General features: G+C 37.3%; 1 protein-coding gene across 2 annotated transcripts in view; it reads left to right on the top strand.

Annotated features, from left to right (window-relative positions):
• LOC106868876 (cilia- and flagella-associated protein 119) overlaps positions 1 to 26,167 on the top strand; it is a 39,383-nt gene that overhangs the window by 4,944 nt on the left and 8,272 nt on the right. The window contains exons 3-8 of one of the 2 annotated variants that reach the window (XM_052970303.1): positions 1,174 to 1,212; positions 9,364 to 9,423; positions 11,889 to 11,920; positions 16,171 to 16,236; positions 18,454 to 18,623; positions 22,103 to 22,173. In XM_052970303.1, coding sequence (XP_052826263.1) covers positions 1,174 to 1,212; positions 9,364 to 9,423; positions 11,889 to 11,920; positions 16,171 to 16,236; positions 18,454 to 18,623; positions 22,103 to 22,173 — 438 coding nt within the window. The remainder of the gene's footprint in view (positions 1 to 1,173; positions 1,213 to 9,363; positions 9,424 to 11,888; positions 11,921 to 16,170; positions 16,237 to 18,453; positions 18,624 to 22,102; positions 22,174 to 26,167) is intronic. The other variant, XM_052970304.1, reaches the window with a different exon arrangement.

Here is a 26,167-nt window from a genome sequence, read left to right on the forward strand (position 1 = left end):
AAGACAGAGAAAAAGGAAAAAATAAAATATAAAAAGGTAAACAAAGAAAATAAAAGGGGGGAAAAAGAAAGAAAACTCACAGCGACAATGCTCTTCTCAGTACGTGTGACGTACCAGTTAAGACAATCTTTTGCACTTACTGCATGGGTGGTAAGCCAGGGATCATTCTTAAATAGTTTTCAGTTCCTTTTTTGATTATTCCAAGTGCTTCTACAATCATTGGTATCATAACCGTCTTGAGATGCCACATCTTTTCGATTTCGATTAACAAATCTTTATATTTTCTGAGTTTATCAAATTCTTTTGCCGAGATATTATGGTCACAGAGTATGCTCATGTCAATCAATAAACAGACTTTATTGTTTTGGTCTTTCACAATAATATCTGGTTTGTTTGCTTTGATGGATCAATCTGTACATAATGGGAAGTCCCAAAGAATCGTTACATTTTCTCCCTCAGTTACAATCTCAGGGTGATGCTTTTACCATTTGTCAGCAGTTTTGATTTTATAATGCCGACACATTATCCAATGTAGATATTGACCAACTCTTTCATGTCTTGATTTGTACTCTACAGGTGCTAAAACCTTACATCCAGAGATTAGGCGGTCCATTGTTTCAATCCCATCATTGCAGTATCGGTGCTTTAGGTCTACATCATTTTTCATTACATTGGATTAATAGCTCCGGGTCAACAAGCTCTGATCTTGGGCAGCCAAGATAAAGCCTTCACTCTCAGCCTTTAGCCCTGAGCTCCGTAGCCACTGATGGGTGTGCTTCTGGTCTACATCAGCTTGTTTGCTACGGGCCACATATTTGCCATGCAGAGGTTTTTGTTCCCACCTATCATTCAATTATTGAAAAGCATTTTGCTTTGCTATTGATTTTTACCTTCTTTACAACTACAATTGCCGCACTTCCATCATGTTGTTCAACCTGGGTATTATGCATAAATTCATTTGAAAATTTTTTGCTCTCCTTCATAACAGAATGAAGCTTCTTACGTCTTTCATTGTTTTCAACGAGTATTATTATTATTATTATTATTATTATTATTATTATTATTATTATTATTAACTGTTTGTGTTGAAATAGTTTTAATATTGTTCTCCATGGTACAATATAGATAAATTCAACCGTATAAGAATAATTTTCGGTGCTTATTTTCACACAGGAAGAGGATAGCGAAACAGAAATTGCAAATATAAAAAAGGTTTGTTGTTACTTTTTCCCTTTTTTTTCTATTTTTTCATTTGTTACTGAGTACATAGTCTTCTTGTTTTCATGCTTTAAGACAAATTTTAGTATCTAGTCATCAGTTTTTCAGGTAAGTGTCTAGGTCAGTTGTAGCAATCTTCATTGTTAATTCAATATTTTTATTATTATTTAAGACGTCGCACAGTATCCAATATCGTGATGTTGTTGGCTGAAGATGTGTCGACCGGGGATTTGTACTGTCTGTCAAGTCACAACAGGGACCACAGACAGGCAATACTTTACGCAATATGCGTGCAGTTCCAAGTAATGCCGATTTTTGCAATACATCTAGATTATAGGGTACTTCTAAAGTTTCCAGATGTTTCTTCAGGTTGGGTGGTATCAAACTCAATGCTCCAATGACAATAGGGATACCCTTTATATTTGACTCTCGTAGCTATCACGTCTTGGTGATCTCAATTCTCAAGTCTTCATATTTATCAATATTTTCTCTTTCTTTCATATGTTGATCTCCTGGCACTGCCATGTCGAATATTAGGCACGCACGTTTGTCCCTCCTAAAGGTTACTATATCCGGCCTTCGGTGCTCTAACACCTTGTCTGTCTCGAAGTTAAAGTTCCAGAGGAATTTTGCCTTCCCCTTTTCGCCCGTTACCTTTTCCGGTGTATGTTGGTACCAAGCACCCATTACATCGTATCCATATTTCAGGCATAGTAACCAGTGAAGGTTTTGGGCTACCTTGTCGTGTCTGCGCTTGTACTCTTTCTGCACAAGACTTTCACAAGCACTAGCAGTGTGAGTCACTCTTTCGACCTTTTTCCCACACATTCTGCAGAGGTTCGTTGCACTTCTGTGGTATGTATCCTTTTTCACTGAGTTGGTATTCAATGATGGATCCTGGGCAACGATGGTTAGGCTTTCAGTCTTCCTTTCTAGGTCACCGTTGCTGAGTCACCTCCATGATGCTTCCTGGTCATTTAAGCTGTTAGTTTCACAGTCGAACTGACTATGTAATTCCACGCGGAGTAGAGTTTCTTCTTTCTCGTTGGCTATTCGTGATTGGAATTCATTAGCACTCTCAAGTCCATTTTTGGTAAATCGTTCTGTATTAGCAGCCTACTGTAGCAAGTCTTGTTTGCTGTTTACCAAATATTCTGTCACGTTTCTTCTGTCACTGTTGATGCACTACCGTACGCTAATCAGCTCACATTTACCGTTACACCTCTTCATGTAGAGCCTGTGTACGTTCGCCTTAAGGTAGAGGGCACCATGCATTGTCCTTGTCTTTCGGGTAGTGCGATCGAGTTGGTTAATCTCAGCTCGTGTCTATTTCAGGATGGGTGCACTATAGCGGACTACAGCAATAGGCCATATGTTGATGGCAATCACAAATTTCCTGGAGTTAAGTTTTGATTTCAAGAGAAGTTTGAGGCGCTTCAAATATTATTATTATTATTATTATTATTATTATTATTATTATTATTATTATTATTATTATTATTATTGTCTTTGCACAGCTTCTAACTCTCGAGATGTACTATGGTGCCAGCTGTTCACTACCAGTGAACTAAGGTAACACCCCTTATTTTTCGAGCGGTTCCAAGCAGTACTGTTTTCTGCAAGTGCTCCACCCTTATTGTAGCCCCTATTTGTTCCATGGGCTTCTCAAGATTTTTACTCACCGTTCCCAGGAATCCGACAGTTATTGGTACTACTACCACCTATTTCAGCAACCACAACTGCTTAACCTCTCAAGCTAACCTGTGATATCTATCGACTTTTCTTTCTTCCTTATCGCATACCTTGTTGTCAGCTGGGCATGCTATATCTATGGTCCAGCATCGTTTTCTTTCTTTCTCAATTAACACTATGTCTGGTTTCCTATTCTCTATTTTATGGTAGCACTGAATCATAAAATCCCATAGGATCTTTGCATTATCATTTTCGATGATGCCTTCGAGTTTATGTTCGTATCACTTTTTTACTCTGTGAAGTCCATACTTGTTGCAAAGTGTCCATTGGACAATCCTTGCTATGTTGTCACGATGTCTCTTATATTTTTTCTGAGCTAGTGGCGTACATTGACTGGTAATATGCCATACGGCTTCACCATTTTGTCCACAAATTCTGCACTTATCACTTTATTATGTATTGCCTATTCTGTATTTGATGTAATTGGTTCTTAATGCTTGCTTTTGAGCATCACAGATTAGAGCCTCAGGTTTTAAATCACTTTTAGTCATCCATAGCCATCTTTTTTCTCTGTCTGTCTTATCTTCAACATCCCTATGAGATTCATCATGTATTCTTTTCTTTATCCAACTATTTTCAGTTTCATTCATTCTCAAGTACTTGTGCAGTGCTTTATCTTTGCAATCTTCCATCCTACACTTCTAATAATAGCGGTCCTGTGGCATTTTTTACATACCATCCTATGTTGTTTTCTTCTGCTCTAATGCTGTGTTCGCATCCAATCAGTCCTCTTCCCCCTCTTTTTCTTGGTACATACAGTCTGTCATGTCACTTTTTGGGTGGACTATCCCATATCTAGTTAGCAACTTCCTAGTCTTTCTGTCTAAGCTGTTTAGTTCGTCTACTGTCCATGCAATTACCCCTGCTCCATATCTAAGTAGTGAAACCTCCTAGGCGTTGATAGCTTCAATCTTATTCCGTCCGTTTAATTTCGGCTTAAGAATCAGTCTCATCCGGCGCAAGTACTCTACCTTAAATTTTTCTGTCATTTTTTCTACATTAATTTATCCATTTCCAATATCCAACAGTACTTATAGCCTATCTTTTCTATCTACTTCATAACACCCCTCCCCCGACGGTATCGCTAGCCCGTTCATACATTTGATTTTGCCTCTCTTCAAGACTAACACACCATACTTTTTCAGTCCGAACTCCATTCTGATATCAGCACTGAAAATATACACTGTATCAACGAGTGAACTAACTGCTATTCATCTTTACTACAAAGTTTGAGGTCATCCATAAATAAAAAGTGGTTGACTTTTTCTGGGCGGCCTTTGAATACATACCCAGAATCAGTGTTAATGGTATCATACACAGTACAAAGATCAGTGGGGACAGACAATCCCCTTGGAAAATGCCTCTCCTGATTTCCATTGTCCCTAAACTTCGATGTCACAGCGAATGTGACATCGAAATCACGCGTAAACGGCTCCTTTCCCCAGAAAAGGAAAGATTTGGCTGTTATTTCTTGCACGCCCTGCTACCATGTAACAGGTATTTTGTGTTCTTTATCGCACATAGCTGTTACGTGGTAGAAGGACATACTAGAAATAGCAGCCAAGTCTTTGGAGGTGAGATACGTTGAATGCACTCGAAAAAACCTATGGAAAACAATTATTTCACACCGAGGTTACAAACGGGTCATTTTGACTTTAAAATATTTTGAAAGTATGTCCCCCTCTAATTATTGTAATGGTATTCACTTGAAAATAAAAAAAGGAACATTAAAATATTGTCTGTTTAAAAGCTAAAATATAATACTTACTGTACAAACAACTTACATTTTTGAAATCACATTCACTTAAAAATATTTCTTAATGATTAAAATATTGTTTATAACAAAAGCGAAAATAGAAACATTTACTGTAAAAACCAGATTGTATTTTTTCGTGGTCAAGTCAGTGTCTAATCGAAAGGTAAGAGTTTCTTCCCTTCCATGGTTAAGTTAGTTTCGGAATATTTTCCCATTATGCACTGTTTTGGGTATTTATACCCCGAAAACCCCTAATATCTCAACAAACACTTGTCCGATTTAAGCGAAACTTTTTTTATTCCGTTCGTACTCACGTTTCAGGGGATTCCAAATTCATAGTATTTTCGCATTATGCACCAGTTTTGCTGGGTAACACTGCAAGCAAGCAAGCCAGCAAGATTCAAGTTCACTTTTAATGTATTGTAGGTAATCTTTCTACTCCTGCCCTTGGATAGAGTCCTCCATATTGAATTCCTTCCTAGTTCTTCTGTCTAGCTTTGCTAATCCAGTTTTCGCCCAATATACAAAAGCTGCTGAGTATCTAAGTAATGATATTGCCCAAGTATTTACAGCCTTCATTAGATTCGAACCATTTAGCTTTGACTTCATTAGCTTCTTCACCCTCCTGATGCACTCCTTCTCAATTTTCGTTTTCATTTCTGGAGTTAGTACTCTGTCAGATTCTAATACTCCTAGATACTTATAACTCTCTCCTCCTTTCAATGATTTTAATGTCTGGCCATCTGTTGATACCTGTCCCCTTCGCATGACTAGTATTGCACACTTATCTATGCCAAATTCCATGCCTATATCTTTGCTGAAGAGTCTTACAGTCTGTATTAAGGAATTTATCTCTTTTTCATTCTTATTAAAAAGCTTCAGATCATTCATGTAGAGCAAATGGTTATTTTTTCCATGACTATTTCTGAACTGACACCCTGCCTTTGCCTTCCTTAATACTAAACTGAGAGGGAACAAACATAAGACAATTATTAAAGGGGACAACGAGTTCCCCTGGAAAATTCCTCTTTTGATATTAACTTTCCCTAAGAGTGTGTCATCTGAGTAGAGATATACTTTCCATTTCTTCATGCTACAGCTAATTAATTATTTTATGTTGTCTGCTATACTGAATATACTCAAACATTCACTTATCTATGAATGTGGAATCATGTCATAGGCTTTCCTATAATCTATCCATGCTGTTGTTAGATTTTTCTTTCTAGCTTTTATTTCATTTAGAACTGCTTTGTCTATGTATAGTAGATCATGCGTTCCTCTAGCCTTCTTCCTGCAACCTTTCTATTCTTCTAGCAGTAAATTCTGGTTGTCAAGGTGCTCGTAAATGCTTTTTGAAAGCATTCCTGTTAACCGCTTCCACACTAATGCTAAGCAAGGGATTGGTCTATAGTTGCTAGCTGTATTACCTTTGCTCTTATCTTTCATGATGAGTATTGTCCTCCCTCTAGTCATCCAATCTGGTATTATTCCTCAATTAAGGCAGTCTTGAAGTTGTTCCCTCAGCCTTCCATGTAAACTCCTAAATTTCTTTATGTAGTACTCTTGAACTAAATCTGGTCCTGGGCCTTTCCGATTTGGCATTTTACTCATTAATGCACTAGTTAGTCTTAGATCTGGCTACTTCTCACTCACTACTTCTTCCCTCACTTTCTTTAACCATACTGCATCTCCATTATGATTGGCTGGTTTATTCTTAATATTACTCCAGAACTTTCTAACTTCTTCTGCAATAGGTTTCTCATCTTCAGTACTTCGTTCTCCACTATTTATTTGGTCATAAGATCTCCTCTAGTCTTAGCATGCTGGACAAAATGCTTAGTGTCATTTTTTCCATCTTTCTATTCTGAGTTCAAATTCTGCCAAACCTGACTTTGCCTGTCATCCTTTCAAGGGCAATAAAATAAATACCGGATGAACAAAGGTGTTGATGTAATTTCAGACCTTGTACCCATAGTAGAAAGGGTTATTATTATTATTATTATTATTGAGTGAAAGAGCAATGCATGCCATCAAAGTGACACTAGGGTACAAATATACGAAACCCAATATACCCACCTGATAAGGGTACACCAGGCACATGCATCACAACCATATGTGCATGTCATGGTGATTTTGCATCAAGGTAAATAGCGCATGACCTTGCAGGTGGGGCCCAGTTAGAATTTAAGGATGTTGAACAAAACACCCATGTTTCCAGAGGTGAATTATTCAAGCCCCAAAGAATTTCTCTCAACACATGGCTATGATGCTCCACCACTACTTCTGCTCATGATCAGAGATGCACATATCGTCAGCTACAAAGGCCATGCTCAACTGATTACGGTCAAGTAACTGACAAGCAAATATGTGGTACTGAGCAGAATATTTGCTGTAGCCCATCTTTTTATACCAAGACAAAACAATATCCATGATAACATTTCCAATCAATTAATATCAAAAGCCATGAGAGCCAGTGCTTAGCACTGTATCTTCTTCTTCTTCTTCTTCTCCTCCTCCTTCTTGAGAGAGCAGTGCATGCCATCAAAGTGAGACTGGGGTAAAATATACGAAGCCCAGTATACCCATCATGACTACCCGAGAGCCATGAAAGCCACTGCCTGGTAATGCATATTATTATTATTATTATTATTCCTTCGTAACACAGTGTAAGTAAAAATGCACTGGAGTCTTTAGTCATCTGTCAAATCACAACAAGGATATCAGACAGATAATACTTAATCCCTTAAGATGTGCGCTGTGTCCAATAAGGCTGCTTTTTGCAAGACATCAATATTGCATGGGATTTCCATCTGCCTTAAGAAGTTTTGAAGTTTCAATGAGATTGAGCCCATCGCTCTGATCACCACTGGTATCACTTTTACATTACCCTCTCGCATTCCTTAGTCTTGCCATTTCCCCTTTCAATTCGGAGTACCTGGTGATTTTTTTCAACCTCTTTACTCACAACAGTCTTGTCATTTGGTATAGCTACATCAATGATCTGACACTATTTGTCTCTCTTATTCAATATGACAATATCCGGACAACGGTGTTCGATTACACGATCTGTCCGAAAATCATATTCCCAGAATACCGTTACTTTTCCATCCTCCTGCATAACTTTACTTGGTACATGCTCATACTAGTTCTCTGTTACTTCATATTGATATTTATAGCATAAGAGCCAGTGAAGATACACACACACTTTATCGTGGCGGCTCTTGTATTCTTTTCGTGCAAGGCTCTCACATCCATTTACCGATTGGGTCACATTTTCCACACTCTTTCCACAGTCTGCATTTCTGGGTGTCAGAGGTTTTATAGAAGTTATACTTCACTGAATTGGTAGCAAGAGCCTGATCTTGTACAGCAATGATCAGGCTTTCGGTGGTATGCTTCAAATCACCTCGCTCAAGCCATGCTCATGATGCTGTATTATCCTTAACATCCTGTCTATTCCTTTCAAACTGTCCATGCATTCTCATTTCATGAAAGTCTTCTTTTCTCTTCCCCTCAGCTCTTTGGTTAAACTCTTCTTTGCCCATCATTTCATCTGCATTTACACCCATATCTTTCGCGGCGTATTGCAGCAGATCTTCATCACTATTTATCAAATACTTGGCAAGTGTTCTCCTTTCACTCTTTATACAATGGTCTATACTAATTAGTCCTCTGCCACCATTCTTTCTTTTCATATACAGTCTATTTACGTTTGCTTTAGGGTGTAGCGCCCCATGCAGTGTCATCAACTTTCTCGTCCTTCTATCCAGTGTTGATATTTCCTCCTTAGTCCATTTGAGGATGGACGCACTATATCTGACCACCGCAACTGCCCAGATATTCATTGTGGTAATCAAATTTTTGGCATTCAGGTTGGATTTCAACACCATCTTTACCTGTTTTGATACGCCTCACTGACCTTCACTTTCATTTCTCTGTGTAGAATGTTATCCGGCTCCAAAATCCCTAAATATCTGTACCCACTACTGTCAGGCCCACCCATGGTCTCTCCTGATGGTAACCACAATCCTCTGCCAGATGCTTTCTTCCCTCTTTTCATATTAAGTATTGAGCATTTGGTAATCCCAAATTCCATACCGATGTCCCTACCACACTTCTTGACTGTTTTGGTTAAGGAATCTATCTGTCTTTCAGATTTCCGAAACAATTTCAGGGCATCCATATACAGAATATGGTTCATTGGTAACCCATCTTAACCTTCCTAAGTGTCATTGTTACGGGTATTAGTGAAATTACAAATTGTAATGGAGAAAATGAGTCACCTTGGAAGATTCCCCTTTGAACTTCTCCAAGGAATACATTACTTGAATACAAATAAGGTTTTTCACTCTTTCATGCTATGCATCTGAAAATTTGTGATGTCAGCAACACCAAATATCTGCAGGCATTCAACGAGCCAAGAACGAAGCATCATATCATATGCCTTCTCAAAGTCGATCCAAGCCATAGATATGTTTGTATGATGTTTTTTTTTGTTTTTTTTAATGTTTTTTTTAAAAATGATGATTATTATTATATGTTCATGTGTTCAGACATAGTTTAATATTCTTCTTCTTGGTATGATATGAAGAAGTTTAACTGCACAAGAATAATTTTTGGGAGTTGTTTTCATATAGGAAGAAAATAAAGATTTATTTTGGAAGTTTATTAAAACAAAGTTAACAGGAAAAGAAAAGGTTTGTTGTTAGATAAATTTTCTTTTCTTTTCCTGTTTTTGTTTTGCGTTTTTTTTTGTGTTTGCACACATTTAAAATATGGTGATCATTAATGCCCATCAAATCAAGGACTATTGAAGGTGACTGTATTTCTTTGGAATTTAGTGACAAAACAGGCATACAAAAAAAAAAAACATTTTGAAGCATAATACATGAACCTTGTAGGGAACAAAATATGAACAATTCTATAGAAAATAGTAGTCAAGGGTAGTGCTAATGACATATTTACCAAAAACAACAAGAAAAACACCAGAGAGATAGAGAGAGAGGGAAAGAGAGAGAGAGAGAGACAAAGAGCAAGCGTGGGGTAGAGAGAGAGAGAAAAAGAGAGAGACAGACTGAGAGTGAACGAGGGAGATGGAGAGAGAGAGAGGAGCAGACAGACAGAGAGCGAGCGAGGGAGATAGGGAGAGAGAGAGAAAGAGAGAAAGAAAACCTTTGTCAAATGAAAGTACCAACAGAAATTTGAGTGAAATTGCAGTTTTGTGTTTTGCAAAAAAATTTGCAACAGACAAACTCTTGCTATGGAACATTAGTTAGATGAAAGAAAGACCACATGACTGGACTATATGAGAAAAGAGGTGTTTTGTATCTGAAGCTGCTATACAACCATGAAAAGGAAAGAAATGATCTGCTTGTACATTACCAAAGCAACTGGAGGCAGCTCTCACTGATGCCTATAAGGAAACAATGGACAAGGAAGGGCATATGGTTCAATATCTTCATTTGCTTTGATGTTCGTTTCTTTTCCATGTTGGTATGTGTGGTATTATGCAAATGTAAAATGTTCTAAGCTCAAATACAGTCGTATCAAATTTGGTTCATATCCTACCACGTTGAATAAATTGAGTACCAGTAATATATTATGGTCAATTGAAATGACTAGCTTACTAATTATCATTATCTCCATTTCAGTGAACATCTCTCAGTTTAACAGCTGTTTTATCTTTTTAGTTGCTAACTCTATTAGAATGTCTGTTGATTAGAATATTAATATATTGGCTTGGAAGAAACGAAGCCAGTATGCTCTGCTGGATGGGTAATGTCAGTGTGGATATATGACAGTGTAAGTCATTTGAGAGAAAAACTGGTATTTGAGGCATCAGATGTAGTGTGCAAGAAAGGAGACTGTGCTGGTATGACCATGTAATCTGTAGGAATGAAGACAGTTACATCAAGAGGTGCCAATCTCTAATTGTGGAAGGAACATGTGGAAGGGGTAGACCCAGGAAGACTTGGGACAAAGTGGTGAGAAAGGATCTGCAGATGCGACTCACAAAGGGGATGACAAGGGATCAAGATACCTGGCAGTTTGCTGTGCTTGAAAAGACATGTCAAGCTAAATAAAAGTGTGGTTGTCCTTGCATGCACACTTGTCTCCTGCATCCCTCTCTAGCTGAGCATTCCTAATCTTGCAGGCTCACAGGTGCTGGTGCCATGTAAAAAGCACCTGTACTGGTGCCATATGAACGCACCCTTACTGGTGTTGTGTAAAAGCACACAGTACACTTTGTAAAGGGGTTGACATTAGGAAGGACATCCAGCCTTGGAAACCATGCCAAAACTGACATGGAGCCTGGGCAGCTCTTCAGCTGGCCTGCTCCTGTCAGACCATCCAACCCATGCCAGCATTGAAAATGGACGTTAAATGATAATGATGATGATGATGATGATAGATATATTAATTTTGGAGTATTGATATTATGAATGGTGTGTTTTGATTCTTGATGATTATAGTAAACCTTGTTCGAGGCTTTGTGAGTCATGTGACTGTAGATACTGTGAATTCTATAGGTTGACTGTCTATAAACACATATATAAACGCTATCATCATATTAAGCCATCTGACAGATTAAGGAAGACTGTTACCCCTGCAGACTATAGCTAATAATCCATAGATGGGTTGTTTCCTCCATCTCTATCTACCACCCATACTGAAATAGCTCTTGCGTCATTTCTTTCTAGCCACTTGGAGGGTGTGTGTTGCCTTATGCTTATCTCTAACATAAAAGTTGGTCACAGAGGTTTTTTTATGTCCCTTAACCCAACTGGTGTGCCCACCTATTTCCTTCTGTGATCATCTGTATAGTGTATCTAATTGCCCTAAATATTTTCAGCTAATCCTGTTGCCTCATAAGTACATCCCTTTGGAACTCTTCCTTTGTCAGCATTTTTCTTATAAAAATGCAGAAATTTAAGTCTGTATCAACCAGAGACAGTCAACAGTATACACTGGTGCTATACATCCTTTTCTGTCTAAATGATTTTGAAAGATTATTTCGTAACTTTGCTTGAATCATGTAATAATTAGTCTTGTAATATTTAGATAACTCATACACTGACTAAATAATTAAAAAGAAGTAATGTTTAACTGTGCTTAAATCTTGAATTAATTAGCTATACATTAACTGCTTCATTTTCTCTAGCTATCTTCTTTCACTGGCAGAGTTGTTGTTTGGTAAGTTTATTGTTAACTACATCTAATTGAAGTATTTTGTATCTATTGCAACTCAGCAAGCAGCACTCTAACTTTTATTCTCAGCTAAAGAAGCTAACACAGCAGAACATTACTATAGCATCAATACACACAAATACAACAATATCCCACATGTATTTAAACAAACCATTGACATATCAATATAAAACAATATACAAGGCAATTGCAACGCCAAGAAACATCTAAATATACTACAACATTAGAACACTACAACAATACCAACATCCCAGAAGCATATAAATACATGCTGGATTATGTAATATGTTATCTGAAAAAAAAAAAAAAAATGAGGTGGTCATAGTTGGAGTGTTTTTTGATCATAGTTTTGCTTGATTCAGAGCTAACCTGGGATAAACAAAAGCTAGCTGACATCAAGCAGTTGTAACATATATGAGAAATATAAATTCAGTTAATATTCTTTGATAAATGTGCTTGCTGAATGGTGTAAAGTGGTCTTTTGCCACTGTTGTATCTGTCTTTTGACGATGGTTGTCGCTCTGACAGATATTGTTATATTCTGAAGTCGTCGATAGAATAGTTCTATCTGGCACTGTACGACCCCCCACTCACCCCAGTCGTACAGTGTTATTGTCCTCAAAAGGTTGGATCAATATAACGCTCACTCAATATCATCGTATAATTAATTACTATATCAGCACAGACACGACTATCAATACAGTCTACATGTACTTTTGACCGTCAAACCTTCTCCCGTCGACTGGCTACTTGTCTATTTATAATGGCTGGCGACCACCACTTTTTACCAGGTAGTGGAGTGTACAGTTTCACTATACAACATCTCCCAATTTAATTATTTTATTTAACAATCAGTTTCTTTTATTCATCCTACCTTCTTTATATATATATACTCACTATCTTTTCTTCTTAGGGTCTACTTTTAGAAATTCAGTGTCTTTTTTCCTTGCATGTGTGATTTTGACTTGTAATGGTGTTGGAACCTGAAAAGTGTCATATTGCCAATCCATCAGTATTTCAACTCTTGTTGGTTCCTTTTTAATAACCCTTTCCTTAAGCTGATTTCTGTCTCCTTTCCATTCCATTTCTACTTCTTACATCATACATCAATCTTCCTATGTATGTTACAATTTCTCCTTTTTCCCAGTATTTCTTACCATTTTTGAACGTACTTACATGTACTTTATCGCCTAATCTAAAGAATTTTTACTAGGATGTGTTTTTTCTTCACTGGTAACAGTTTATCGAATACTGACTTTACATTTCTGGCAAACATTAATTGCTGGTGAACTTCCTTTTGGCACATTTAGATTTGGAGCTACCCTGTATACCCTTCAGAATTGTTGGCTCACGACCTCAACTGTGGCTTCCTTATAAGCTTTCTTTAAAGCTCTCTTAAAAGTGTCCGCAAATTGTTCGGCTCTTCCATTCGATCTAGGGTGATATAGTACTATTGCTTTATGTTCTAACATGAACATCTTGCAGAATCTTTTAAACTCACACGATACAAACTCTGTTCCATTATCAGAGACAATAATATCTGGTATACCAAATCTTGCAAACAGCTTGCATAAGAAGTTTATTACCGTATATGAGGTTGGTCGTTTACACTACGTGACCTCAGGCCATGTTGTGTAGCTGTCCACCAGGTTTTAAACTTTCATGTCCATGCTTGGCCAGTATACAAAACTTCACATCAACGCTTTCATTCTCGAGATGCCTGGGTGTCCCACGTGAAACTCTTTCAGCATTCTCTTCTGTAATGTCTGTGGTATGACCACCCTCTGAGCATACATTAGTACACCATCACATATAGAGTGCACTCTCACATCTCACTTTATTTCCTTTTGTTGACCACAGTCTTCTATTTTGTCTCATTAATAAATTTGTCATTTCTTGCGTTTCTTTTTATTTCTTCCAAAGTTACTGGTTGTTCACGCACGATGTTCCTTATCACTTTTTTTGTTTCAGTTCATCGACCTCGTTTGACTACTCCGTTTATGCTATTGCACCAAGCGCTTATGGATGTATCCCATAAATTAAGTTTCTCCATACATTCGGTGCCAAATAAATTCAGGGATTTTTTCAACACATAAACATTCACTTTTTTTGGTTCGACCTTTAAACATTATATAACAAACGCTTTTGCCTGTGAAATATAATTTTCTTCCCATAACACTGTGCGCTACTTTGTTTGAACTACATAATTTTAGTTTATCCATTTGTTCCCATGTTTTCTTATTTATGATCATATCACTTCCCATGTCTAATTGCATTCTGACAGTAGTATTTTCAATTTTCACATTCAAGAATTTTCTGTTTGTTATAGTTACAACTTTTTCTGCTGACAAACTATTTATTTTTTCTTGTTTCTTCTATTTTTCTATCATTCTAGTTTTGTAGTACAATCTTATGTCCTGTAAACCTGCAGAGAAAACAATTTGCTTTTTTATACGGACGTACTTTTTGCAGGTGCATCTCACCACATGTCATACATGGGTCTACATCCCGATACTTTTTCTGTTTTTCCAGCAACACTTTATTTGTTTTCCAACTTTTTTGCATTGGTCTTATGTGGAAACACTCTTTCCATTGAATTTCTTCCATGTCATGCCTTAATTCTAATATCCAGTCACATTCTTCCGACAAAGTCAAATCCTGGTTCATTTCCAGTTTTGATAGAATTTTCGTTTGGATTTCTGCATTCCTTCTATCTTTCATTCCTTATGCAAAAATCAAACACTTGAAAGAATCTGAAGTAAGCATATCTAGCCTAAATCTCACATTCTTTGTTGACTCTGCCTGTGTAAGCAGTGAAGTCTTCATTTTCACTTTTTTCTGTGTTTAAACATTTCTATTTCGTATAAAACAGTGACCTCTTTTCACTAAACAATTTGCTCAAAATGTCAACTGTGTCAGTGAAATTTATGTCGGACGCTTTTTTGGCAATATGAAGTTGCTATACTGCTGTTCCTAGTTTTCTTAAAACTAGACACATTTTCATATCCTGACATTCCTTTACAAAGATTTGTTGAGATCTTTGAAAGTAAGCCTTGAAGGTTACTCCTGACCTGTGACCATATTTGAATTCTCTTATGGAATTTGCTACATGGTTAGGGGAAAACAAATTCTCCAGATTGGTTATCGATTTCATTAAGTGTAACATTTGCTGCTGCAATCCTTGTTGTTGTTCTCATTGTTCCTTGAGTTTTTGTTGTTGCTGTTTTTGCAACTCAACTATCCCAGCTAACAAGTCTTCCATATTTTATGATTTTCAAAAGTTTGCACAACAAGATTTTTGTTTCTTTTTTGTTGAGGTATTTAATTTTCCACATGAATTAGTTTAAACTCTCTGTGTGAATGTTTTTTTTCACTCCACGTAAATTTATTTTTCCTCGTCGCCACTGTTGTAAAGTGGTCTTTTGCCACTGATTGCATCTGTCTTTTAACAACGGTTTTCGCTCTGACAGATATTGTTATATTCGAAAGTCGTTGATAGAATGGTTCTATCTGCCACTGCACGGCCTACAGTGTTATTATCCTCAAAAGGTTAGATCGATATAACATCCACTCAGTATCACAGTATAATTACTATATCAGAACAGATATGACTATCAACACAGTCTATGCGTACTTCCAACCTTCTTCTGTCGACTGGCTACTGGTCTATTTATAATGGCTGATTGCTACCACTTTTTACCGGGCAGGGTGTACAGTTTTGCTATACAACACAGAATCATTAGCATACTGGACAAAATGCATAGCAGCAATTTGTCCATCTCCGAACATTCTGAGTTCAAATTCCATCAAAGTTAACTTTGCCTTTCATCCTTTCGGAGTCAATAAAATAAGTACCAGCTGAGCATGGGACAATGTAACCAACTTACCTATTCCCTTGGAATTGCTGGCCTTGTGCCAAAATTTGAAACCAATATTTTTTTGATAAATGAATGAACGCTACAAAACCCTATTCTGACCAGTTAATAATTATCTTTAATCATGCAGTATCAAATAGTTAACTCCATTTAGATACTATTACACTGAAGAAATATATATGCATTTATTGCTATATTTAGAGAAAGAAATCTTTACTGTTGCAATTTATTTAAATAATATTTTAGAAAAAAGAATTTGCTAGTATAGAAAAAAATTCTGCATATAAATGGAATGTTTTGGGATTTGTTGAATAGTATATATATTTTTATCTTTTGTTGTTTATGTTGAAATAACCACAGGAATGACTTGAATGTTGAACAGTCACAAGCACTTATAGATGCTCCAACGCTGAATGATGTGAGAGAGTAAGTATTTATCTTAAAAATTACATTTCATCATACTGTCGTTTCTGAAGGTTCATCATTTGATAAAGGAAGCAGTTAAATTGTCAACTTTGCCTTTAATTCCTCCAGGTCCAATAAAATATGGTACCAGTCTAGTAAGCCTCATCAGAAATAATTAATCACTGGTATTGGTACGCAACTTTAAATTGAGATCTATAAAATATTTAAGTGCTGTATTAACACATCCATGCTGGTGTTGCATGAACATACCTGTGCCAGTGGCATGTAAAAAGCACCCAGCACACTCTGTTAAGTGGTCGGCATGAAGAAGGGCATCCAGTCATAGAAACCATGCCACAACACACAGTTGGAATCTGGACAGCTTCTTGCTGTCCAGCTCCATGTCAAACAGTCCAACGTCTGCTCTCTATACTGGCATGGGTTGGACTGTTTGAAATGGAGCTGGCTAGTAGAGAGCTGTCCAGACTCCAACTGTGTGTTGTGGCATGGTTTCTATGACTGGATGCCCTTCCTCATGCTAACCACTTAACAGAATGTGCTGGGTGCTTTTCATGTGCCACTGGCACAGGTATGTTCATGCAACACCAGCATGTGTGGCACCAGTACCTGAAAGGACAAGCCTGTATGTGTGGAAGATAGCAATTTTACTTAGCTTCACATGTCTTATCAAGTACAGCAAATTGCCACATCTCCCATCCCTTGTTATTTCCTCAGTGAGCCCCAGCATCTGAAGATCAGAAACAAACAAACAAAAAAAAAAATAGATAGGATATTCAGAAATAGAAATAGAACATGTCAGTTTCATGAAGGCTGATGCAGGAAAAGAACAAAACTGAGTCTATAAAATACTTTTATACATTGTTTACATTTTATATAATTGCCATAAAATGTACTCAAAAATGTTCTTGTCACTGTTCCTCCTCCCTTAAAATTCTTAGGTTGTATGTGTACCCTGGGATTGTTGTTGTTGGTACTCAGTCGCTAACGACATCTAGGGTTCCAGTTGATCCGATCAACGGAACAGCCTGCTCGTGAAATTAACGTGCAAGTGGCTGAGCACTCCACAGACACATGTACCCTTAATGTAGTTCTCAGGGATATTCAGCGTGACACAGTGTGACAAGGCTGACCTTTTGAATTACAGGCACAACAGAAACAGGAAGTAAGAGTGAGAGAAAGTTGTGGTGGAAGAGTACAGCAGGGTTTGCCACCATCCCCTGCCGGAGCCTCGTGGAGCTTTAGGTGTTTTCGCTCAATAAACACTAACAACGCCTGGTGTGGGAATCGAAACCGCGATCCTATGACTGCGAGACCACTGCCCCAACCACTGGGCCATTGCGCCTCCACACCCTGGAATTAGGTAACTGGTAAACATACCCTACCAGAAAGATCAAAACAGTTTTAGCAATAAAATTAGAGGTATTGAATTTCTTTTAATATTTTTAATACTGTTGTACTTGGGGATGGTCATCTTTTGCCAATTAAACACACACACTATTTATTTGATCTTCACTTTAACTTTAGTATTATTATTTTTAACTTATATGTCTGTCAAAGGTCTTTTGTCACACATTCTGTGATCTCTTAAGCAACTCCTAAGGATGAAATTGAATAGACAGAGTAAGAGGGGACACATGGCACAGAGAGTCATTGAAGATGTTGCAGAATATGACAAAAGAAATTTAACAGGCAAATAAACTGAAAATAATAATAATACAAGCTCCAATCTGATCTGGCAGAGTTTCTACAGCTGGATGCCCTTCCTAACGCCAACCACTCCAAGAGTGTAGTGGATGCTTTTACATGCCACCAGCACGAGGGCCAGTCTGGTGGTACTGGCACCATTTGCGCATGGCTGTTGCCAGTACCACCAGACTGGCCCTCGTGCTGGTGGCACATAAAAGCACCTACTACACTCTTGGAGTGGTTGGTATTAGGAAGGGCATCCAGCTGTAGAAACTCTGCCAGATCAGATTGGAGCCTGGTGCGGCTATCTGGTTCGCCAGTCCCTGTCAAATTGTCCAACCCATGCTAGCATGGAAAGCGGACGTTAAACGATGATGATGATGATGAAATAGAAGATAAAAAAATATGGGAAAAGATTATCATCCTTAGATATAACAATATCTGTTTCAATCTTGCAAAGCAAATACATAAAACATTAAAAAAAACACATTTTTAATACTTTCTCTTTCAATTCTTTTTGTTGATCTTTAGTATTCTTGCTGAAATTTTCAATCTCACTAATTATGTGGAGGATCTCCAAGAAGAGATTCTGCTTCACCTGTATGTATATACTGTGCAATATGCAAGGGATAAAGAATTCTCAACTAAACAGTTGTCTGCTTATTTTTCAATTGTGAAAAATGTTCATGAATTCTGTGTGGGTAAGTATTTTATTTTATTTTATCTCTTTATGTCTTTTAGTCATTTTGGTTTTGATGCTGTTATCAACTATTTCTAGACAGAGATTCTATTGGATATTAATATATAACAAAGTTGGTCAATTATAGTTAACGATAGGCGTAGGAATGGCTGTGTGGTAAGTAGCGTGCTTACCAACCACATGGTCCCGGGTTCAGTCCCACTGCGTGGCATCTTGGGCAAGTGTCTTCTACTATAGCCTCGGGCCGACCAAGGCGTTGTGAGTGGATTTGGTAGACAGAAACTGAAAGAAGCCCATCGTATATATGTATATATATATATATATATATATATATATATATATATATGTGTGTATATATATATATATATATATGTATGTGTGTTTGTGTGTCTGTGTTTGTCCCCCCCAACATCGCTTGACAACCGATGCTGGTGTGTTTATGTCCCCGTAACTTAGCAGTTCGGCAAAAGAGACCGATAGAATAAGTACTAGGCTTCTAAAGAATAAGTCCTGGGTTCGATTTGCTCGACTAAAGGCGGTGCTCCAGCATGGCCACAGTCAAAAGACTGAAACAAGTAAAAGAGTAAAGAGATAGTTTTTGTATCAAAGTCATGTTAGGGATGCCACATACATAGTTCCAGTACTAGAGAATATATTAGGGACCATCACACACAGTCTCAGTACCACAAGTATATTAGGGGTCACCGGATCCAGTATTACAAATATGTTAGGGAGTAACACACACATGTGCATGTGTGTGCACATGCACACAACACATGCAGAGTCCCTACATTACAGATATGTTTCGGTTTTATCTGACACCATATTATATAATCCATAGTACATAATCTGGCAATTTTACTCTTCACTGTTTTCATGTATAAGCTCTAATATCATGTTGCTACCTTCTGAGTAGATGATCATCATAAATCAACTGCATAATAGCTTTGATAATTAGATATTTGCCTGAGGTATTTTCCTACATAGACTACACAGTTATTGAACTCACAATTTGTCAATATGTCTAGGCAATCTCATTATTTTTTATTTATTTATGTGCCATTTCAAAGTCTAGCCAGGTTCATGAGCCCAGATTCCCGGTTTCTATGGTGTATGTGTTCCCCACTAGCTGGACAGGACGCCAGTCCATTGCAGTGTTACTCAAGAAACAAGAAGAAAGAGTGAGAGAAAGTTGGAGCGAAGGAGTGCAACAGGGGTCGCCACCACGCCCTGTCAGAGCCTCGTGGAGCTTAGGTGTTTTCACTCAATAAACACTCACAATGCCCAGTCTGGGAATTGAAACCATGATCCTCTGACTGTGAGTCTGCTGCCCTAACCACTGGGCCATTGTGCAATCTCATTAGTTTAGAATATTATGTATAGACTGTAGGGCAGTATCAAAATCAGTTGCCTGCAGCAGTATTAGTTAACATAACAATAGGATGCTTATTTGTACAGTATTGGACTATGTGTACACAATACAGGACACTATATCAACATAGTACAGAATACTGTATGTCCCATATTAGATGGCTTATAACCCACACTTAAAGAAATTGTTTCAGAGAGTCAACTTGCAATCTATAAACATTAGGTCATGGTTTGGATTTCTGGTAAGTGGTGGTTCAGGTGCTGCATTTCTCCTTAAAATGAACTGCAAACATCTTTTTACAAAACTGTTTCCTAGAATTGTTACTAGTTTTTTTTTTACAAGGTAACAACGTGTAGCAATAGCATATCGTGTGAATGACATCTGTCAGATGGAAAATTATGCCACAATGCTTGACCATGTATATTAACATAGTAATCAGTTGTATACTAAACACCATGTCTTATGTTTGTTATACTGTGTTGCTGTGGAGGCGCAATGGCCCAGTGGTTAGGGCAGCGGACTCGCAGTCATAGGGTCGCTGTTTCGATTCCCAGACCGGTCGTTGTGAGTGTTTATTGAGTGAAAACACCTAAAGCTCCACGAGACTCGGACAGGGGATGGTGGCGAACCCTGCTGTACTCTTCCACCACAACTTTCTCTCACTCTTACTTCCTGTTTCTGTTGTGCCTGTAATTCAAAGGGTCAGCCTTGTCACACTGTGTCACACTGAATATCCCCGAGAACTACGTTAAGGGCACACGTGTCTGTGGAGTGCTCAGCCACTTGTACGTTAATTTCACGAGCAGGCTGTTCCGTTGATTGGATCAAGTGGAACCCTCGACGTTGTAAGCAACGGAGTGCCAACAACAACTGTGTTGCATTAGTTTGAAACCAACAACTATTGAGGTTAAGTACCTTAATAAAAATTAAATTTTCAGTGTGATGGACTCTCCGGTCAAAGACAACGCATGAGTGTTCAGTGTTTACTGAACAACCTGCACAAATGATTTGCTTATAGTGATTAAATGTATTTGATTTGCTGTACATAAGCTCATTCCCTCTATCAAATACCCATTGCCTGTACAGGTACATAAGTGTGTCACATGTCAGGTGTTGAAATGATTGCAGAGCAATGTGAAATGAAGTGTTTTAGTTTAAGGGCAGAATGCACCACTCAGTCCAGGAATTGAAACTGTGATCTAGCAATTGTGATTGCAACACCCAAACCATTAGGCTATGCACCTTCAGTATAATGTTTATTTAATTGATACAAACAATCAGTTTTTGGTTGAATAGTCATTCTAATTTGATGATATAAGACACATAATCTAGTATAATATGATATAATGTAATGTTATATAATGTTGGTTAACAATTTAAAATGGTGATATTGATATAAAATTAAAGTAACTTTATATTTAAAATTTTACTTTTACTTGTAATTAGAGTACTTTTGAGACAAAAATTCCAGCTATCAATAAATGAAAGATAACTATCATTAAATAAATGTTTTCATGAAATCAATCTAGATTAATGATTGTTTCAGAATTTAATTGACTTACACATATTGGTATATTTCAATAAAAAATATATTAGCAAAGGTGTTAAGCATTTTTTTTCTTTTGAAATAGGATTTCCTAATGATGTGAGTTTTAAAATAAGTTGATTGTGGGGAATGGTTACAAATGTCAGGTGAAAACAGGATTTTAAAATTTCTTCAAAGGTGAGATCAGCCTATCTGGTCTAGGTCTAATTTAGAAAAAAAAACAACCCCCAACACTTAATATTTATATTTTAAGTCAAACAATACAATTTTTCTAACCACGTTTATTTGGTCGACATAAAACAAAACTGCCAACATTTAACATTTAAACTAAGTATAATTTCACTAATAACATTTAGTGAAACACATCCAGCATGTAAAGTCTAATCTAAACAATACAATTTAACCAAAAATGCTTATTTTATATAATTTAAACTAGAACAACCAATTATTAAATTTTGAGTTAAACAATACAATGTCATTTACTATTTAATTTCATAGCAACAAATCATTTTAATATGTTAAGACATTGCACTTCATCCAAAATCTATTTTATCCTTTTCAGAAAACACCTTTGTTAGAATTGATAAAACGTTTGACTATTTTGAGGAAGTCCTCATCCGTCATTGTTTCCTGGTAAGTTAAGCTCTCACTAATATATGTCATACTATAACATTACCTCTAATACAAATCATACAGTCTATGACACTTCTCAATTATGTCACTTTGTCTACGACACTCTTCATGACATAAATACTTCTAACACACTCTTTAACATATGTTACATTATTTTTTAAGTTAAACTTCTTCTAATGTCTGTTATATTGTCTATGATACACTCTCTACTATATGTCACAGTGTCTGGTTAGTTACACTCTCCATACTGTATGCCACACTGCCGATATCAGTTGCACATTGTTTATGACATGCCCCCAGTATATGTCACAGTATACGTGGAAAATAATATATTTTGCATTATCTGTGACTTCTCTTATACAAGGCCCACTCTCTATGAAATTTCCTCTAGTACATGTCATGCTGTGTATGTCACAGTGTATATATGTTACACTCCCTCAAATACAAATCATACTGTTCATGATACCTCTTGTAATATATCTCATTCTGTCTTTGACACTAATTCATCCTAATGTATGTTACAGTTCTGTGTATATTACATTCCCGTCAGTATTTGTCACAGTGTGTACTTTGATGTAGTTGTGTGTGATTAAAATCAAAATGATAAAATATCATTAGAAAACAGCAAAAAAGTGAACATTAAAAATAGCTGTTAAAACTTGTTGCTGGTTTAAAACCTGTTGTTTAACCATTAAATCTAAGTGCTTTCAGGTTTATAACCCTTCATCAGGCTTATCCTTGTTCTGCTCGGTACTTTGTGACTGGATATATAGCATTATGAGTCTTTACTCTTCTGGGATATTAATTATGTAGTTCCACATTTCCATTGTCAGTTAAAGTTTAGACAGTATCACGTGACAACTTGCTGGGGCTGCCTACTGGACCCTAGCAGCAGGAAATTTAGACAGTGTCATGTGACAACTTGCTGGGGCAGCCCACTGGGGCAGCCTACTGGAGCCTAGCAGCAGGTATTTAAAGGGAAATTTGACAAGACAGTCAGTCGGACGCTGACACTCATTGATGCTGCATCAAAGAGGCCAGGGAATAGAAGAAAGAAGACATGCACACAACACCAGAGCTGAAGACACCTCCGAAAGGGGGGGGGGCCCGCCACGTCAATATGGGAGAGGAGTAGGGGCCGAAACCGGATGTGGTTTCTCCTGATGATGTCTTGAGCTAACTGGATCCTATAAAGGAGCTGTTGTGGTAGCAGACCACGAAACATGGTTGAAATTCCTGCTGTTCAAGGCAGTGTTCTGCTTTTTAATGAAATGTGACTCTGCAAAGTTTACAGCACTTGTGAGTTTGCCTAACTGTTGTGTGTCTTAGGTTTTTGGAATAAGAACATTGTATTCTTGCATATGGTAAGAGGTGACTAAATGAGGTGGGCATCAGGAAAGGCATCTGGTGTTAAAACTGTTTCAAAAAGTCCTGTCCAACCAATGTCAATGTGGAAGTGTGATCAGAAGTGAACTATAGGTGCAGGAGTGGCTGTGTGGTAAGCGGCTTGCTTACCAACCACATGGTTCCAGGTTCAGTCCCACTGAGTGGCACCTTGGGCAAGTGTCTTCTACTATAGCCTTGGGTCGACCAAAGCCTTGTGAGTGGATTTGGTAGACGGAAACTGAAAGAAGCCCGTCATATATATATGTGTGTGTGTGTGTGTGTATATGATTGTGTGTCTGTGTTTGTCTCCCCAACATCGTTTGACAACCGATGCTGGTGTGTTTATGTCCCCGTAACTTAGCGGTTTGGCAAAAGAGACTGATAGAATAAGTACTAGGCTTACAAAGAATAAGTCCTGGAGTCAATTTTCTCAACTAAAGGTGGTGCTACAGCAAATGACTGAAACAAGTAAAAGAATAAAAGAATAAAATGATGATAGTGATGATGATGATGTGTCCAATTAACACCTGCATTTGTATATGTTTTTACTATGTTACTCTGTACTAACTTCTATAATGTTTATATATTCTGATATGTAATTGCTGCTTTGCTGATCTATTTTATGTATGTCTCTATATATTGGAATATTAAATAATAATTGACTTTTTCTTTTAACATATTAATTAGATATTGCCCGGATTATTCATTCTCTGATTTGATTAAAAATCAACTAAAATGGCATGTTTCTTGTGTTTTGTCCTGATTTGATGACAAGTGTTGTATCTGAGTCAAACTGTGCTTTGTTATTCTGTCAGGAAAATTAGTCTTCATTAGACAAGTTAAATCAATTGATCTTCCATTTGTTCACTTAATATCGTTGGCTGAAATAATCCTAGTTTTCTTTGTATCCCTCTTCATTTTCTTTCTACAATTATCTTTGCTATTTGTGTTTTTCTTGAGATGAACACACATTTCACAAAACATGGCTTGTAGTCTTTGGCAGACAAAATCTCTCTAAAGATTTTCGATACTGATCTTGCTTGAGTGATTGTGTCAACTCTGTTCAGACAGTAGACAAGTTCTTTCATCCTTACATGGTATTTCAGACTTTGTGAACATTTAGAATTTGATACCCCTCTTGCAGAACTAAAGATTGGTTTACTCTGACCTGGTGAAGTCGAATAGGCTGTTGCATAAATTTGAAGATGTTGTTGAAAGGATTAAATGTCTTGTGAACTTTCATAATCACATCTCAATACTTGGTCATCAAAAATGTGCTGCCTATGTTTTTTCAGTGCAGTGTGAGGAACCATCTGTTGTTGCAATGCTGCATGTTCCATATTATTCAGTGCTAGGTATCTAAGATCTCATTGAATTTGTATCCAATTGGAAGACTACTGGATTGTTAGCAGATGTAAAGAACATATTAGCAGCGCAGAACTCCAAAATGGAGATGTGGCTTGTTGAGGGAAGTCTATTGCAAGTGTGTGTTCTCTTTCTAGCTGTGGCTGGACAATTTTATATCTTCTGTTGGTGATATTCTAGTTTACATGGAATTAATGCCTCTTGTGTGGAGGCACAACGGCCCAGTGGTTAGGGCAGCGGACTCGCAGTCAAAGGATCGCGGTTTCGATTCCCAGACGGGTGTTGTGTGTGTTTATTGAGCGAAAACACCTAAAGCTCAGCGAGGCTGCAGCAGGGGATGGTGGCGAACCCTGCTGTACTCTTTCACCACAACTTTCTCTCACTCTTTCTTCCTGCTTCTGTTGTACCTGTATTTCAAAGGGTCAGCCTTGTCACACTGTGTCACGCCGAATATCCCCGAGAACTACGTTAAGGGTACACGTGTCTGTGGAGTGCTCAGCCACTTGCACGTTAATTTCACGAGCAGGCTGTTCTGTTGATCGGATCAACTGGAACCCTTGACGTCATAAGCGATGGAGTGACACTCTAATGCCTCTTGTGGAGAACAATCAGTTGTCAACACTTTCCAGAGGTACTGTTATGATTTTAAAGAGAGTTTTGAGTAGCCATGTAAGGAACCACTCTGATTTTCAGCGTGAGGATTTGTAGCATGTGATGATCAGGTGTATTTTGAGTCATCCTACATAAGGAGGGATTTTTTTTTTGTGGTGGGGAAGAAGGAGGGGTTATACGCTATAAAATCTTAAGATGGATGAAGAATATACCTGGAAGCTTTTTGATTATTCTGGTTCCTCACAATGTTGGTAAGTGTATGTATGTGTATGTATATATATATATATATATATATATATGTATATACATTCACATACATTTATATAAGGGCATATATATATATATATATATATATATATATACATATATATACATATATATATTTCGTTTTTGCATTTGGCTTGCAAGATTCTTTATGTGAATTTGTGTTGAGGCATATTTCACAAAACAACTATTGAAGAGGTTGCAAGAAGCAATGAAAAGTTTAGCCAAAATAAATATAGATGAGTGAATGGAAATCGAACTGGTGAGTGTGTTAATTAATAAGGCATTAAAACAGAATGACTCTTCCCAGACACAATAACAAATATATATATATATATGTATATACACACGCACACACGCACACACA

This window comes from Octopus bimaculoides, chromosome 9 (assembly GCF_001194135.2).
Source record: "Octopus bimaculoides isolate UCB-OBI-ISO-001 chromosome 9, ASM119413v2, whole genome shotgun sequence".
Lineage (NCBI taxonomy): Eukaryota > Metazoa > Mollusca > Cephalopoda > Octopoda > Octopodidae > Octopus > Octopus bimaculoides.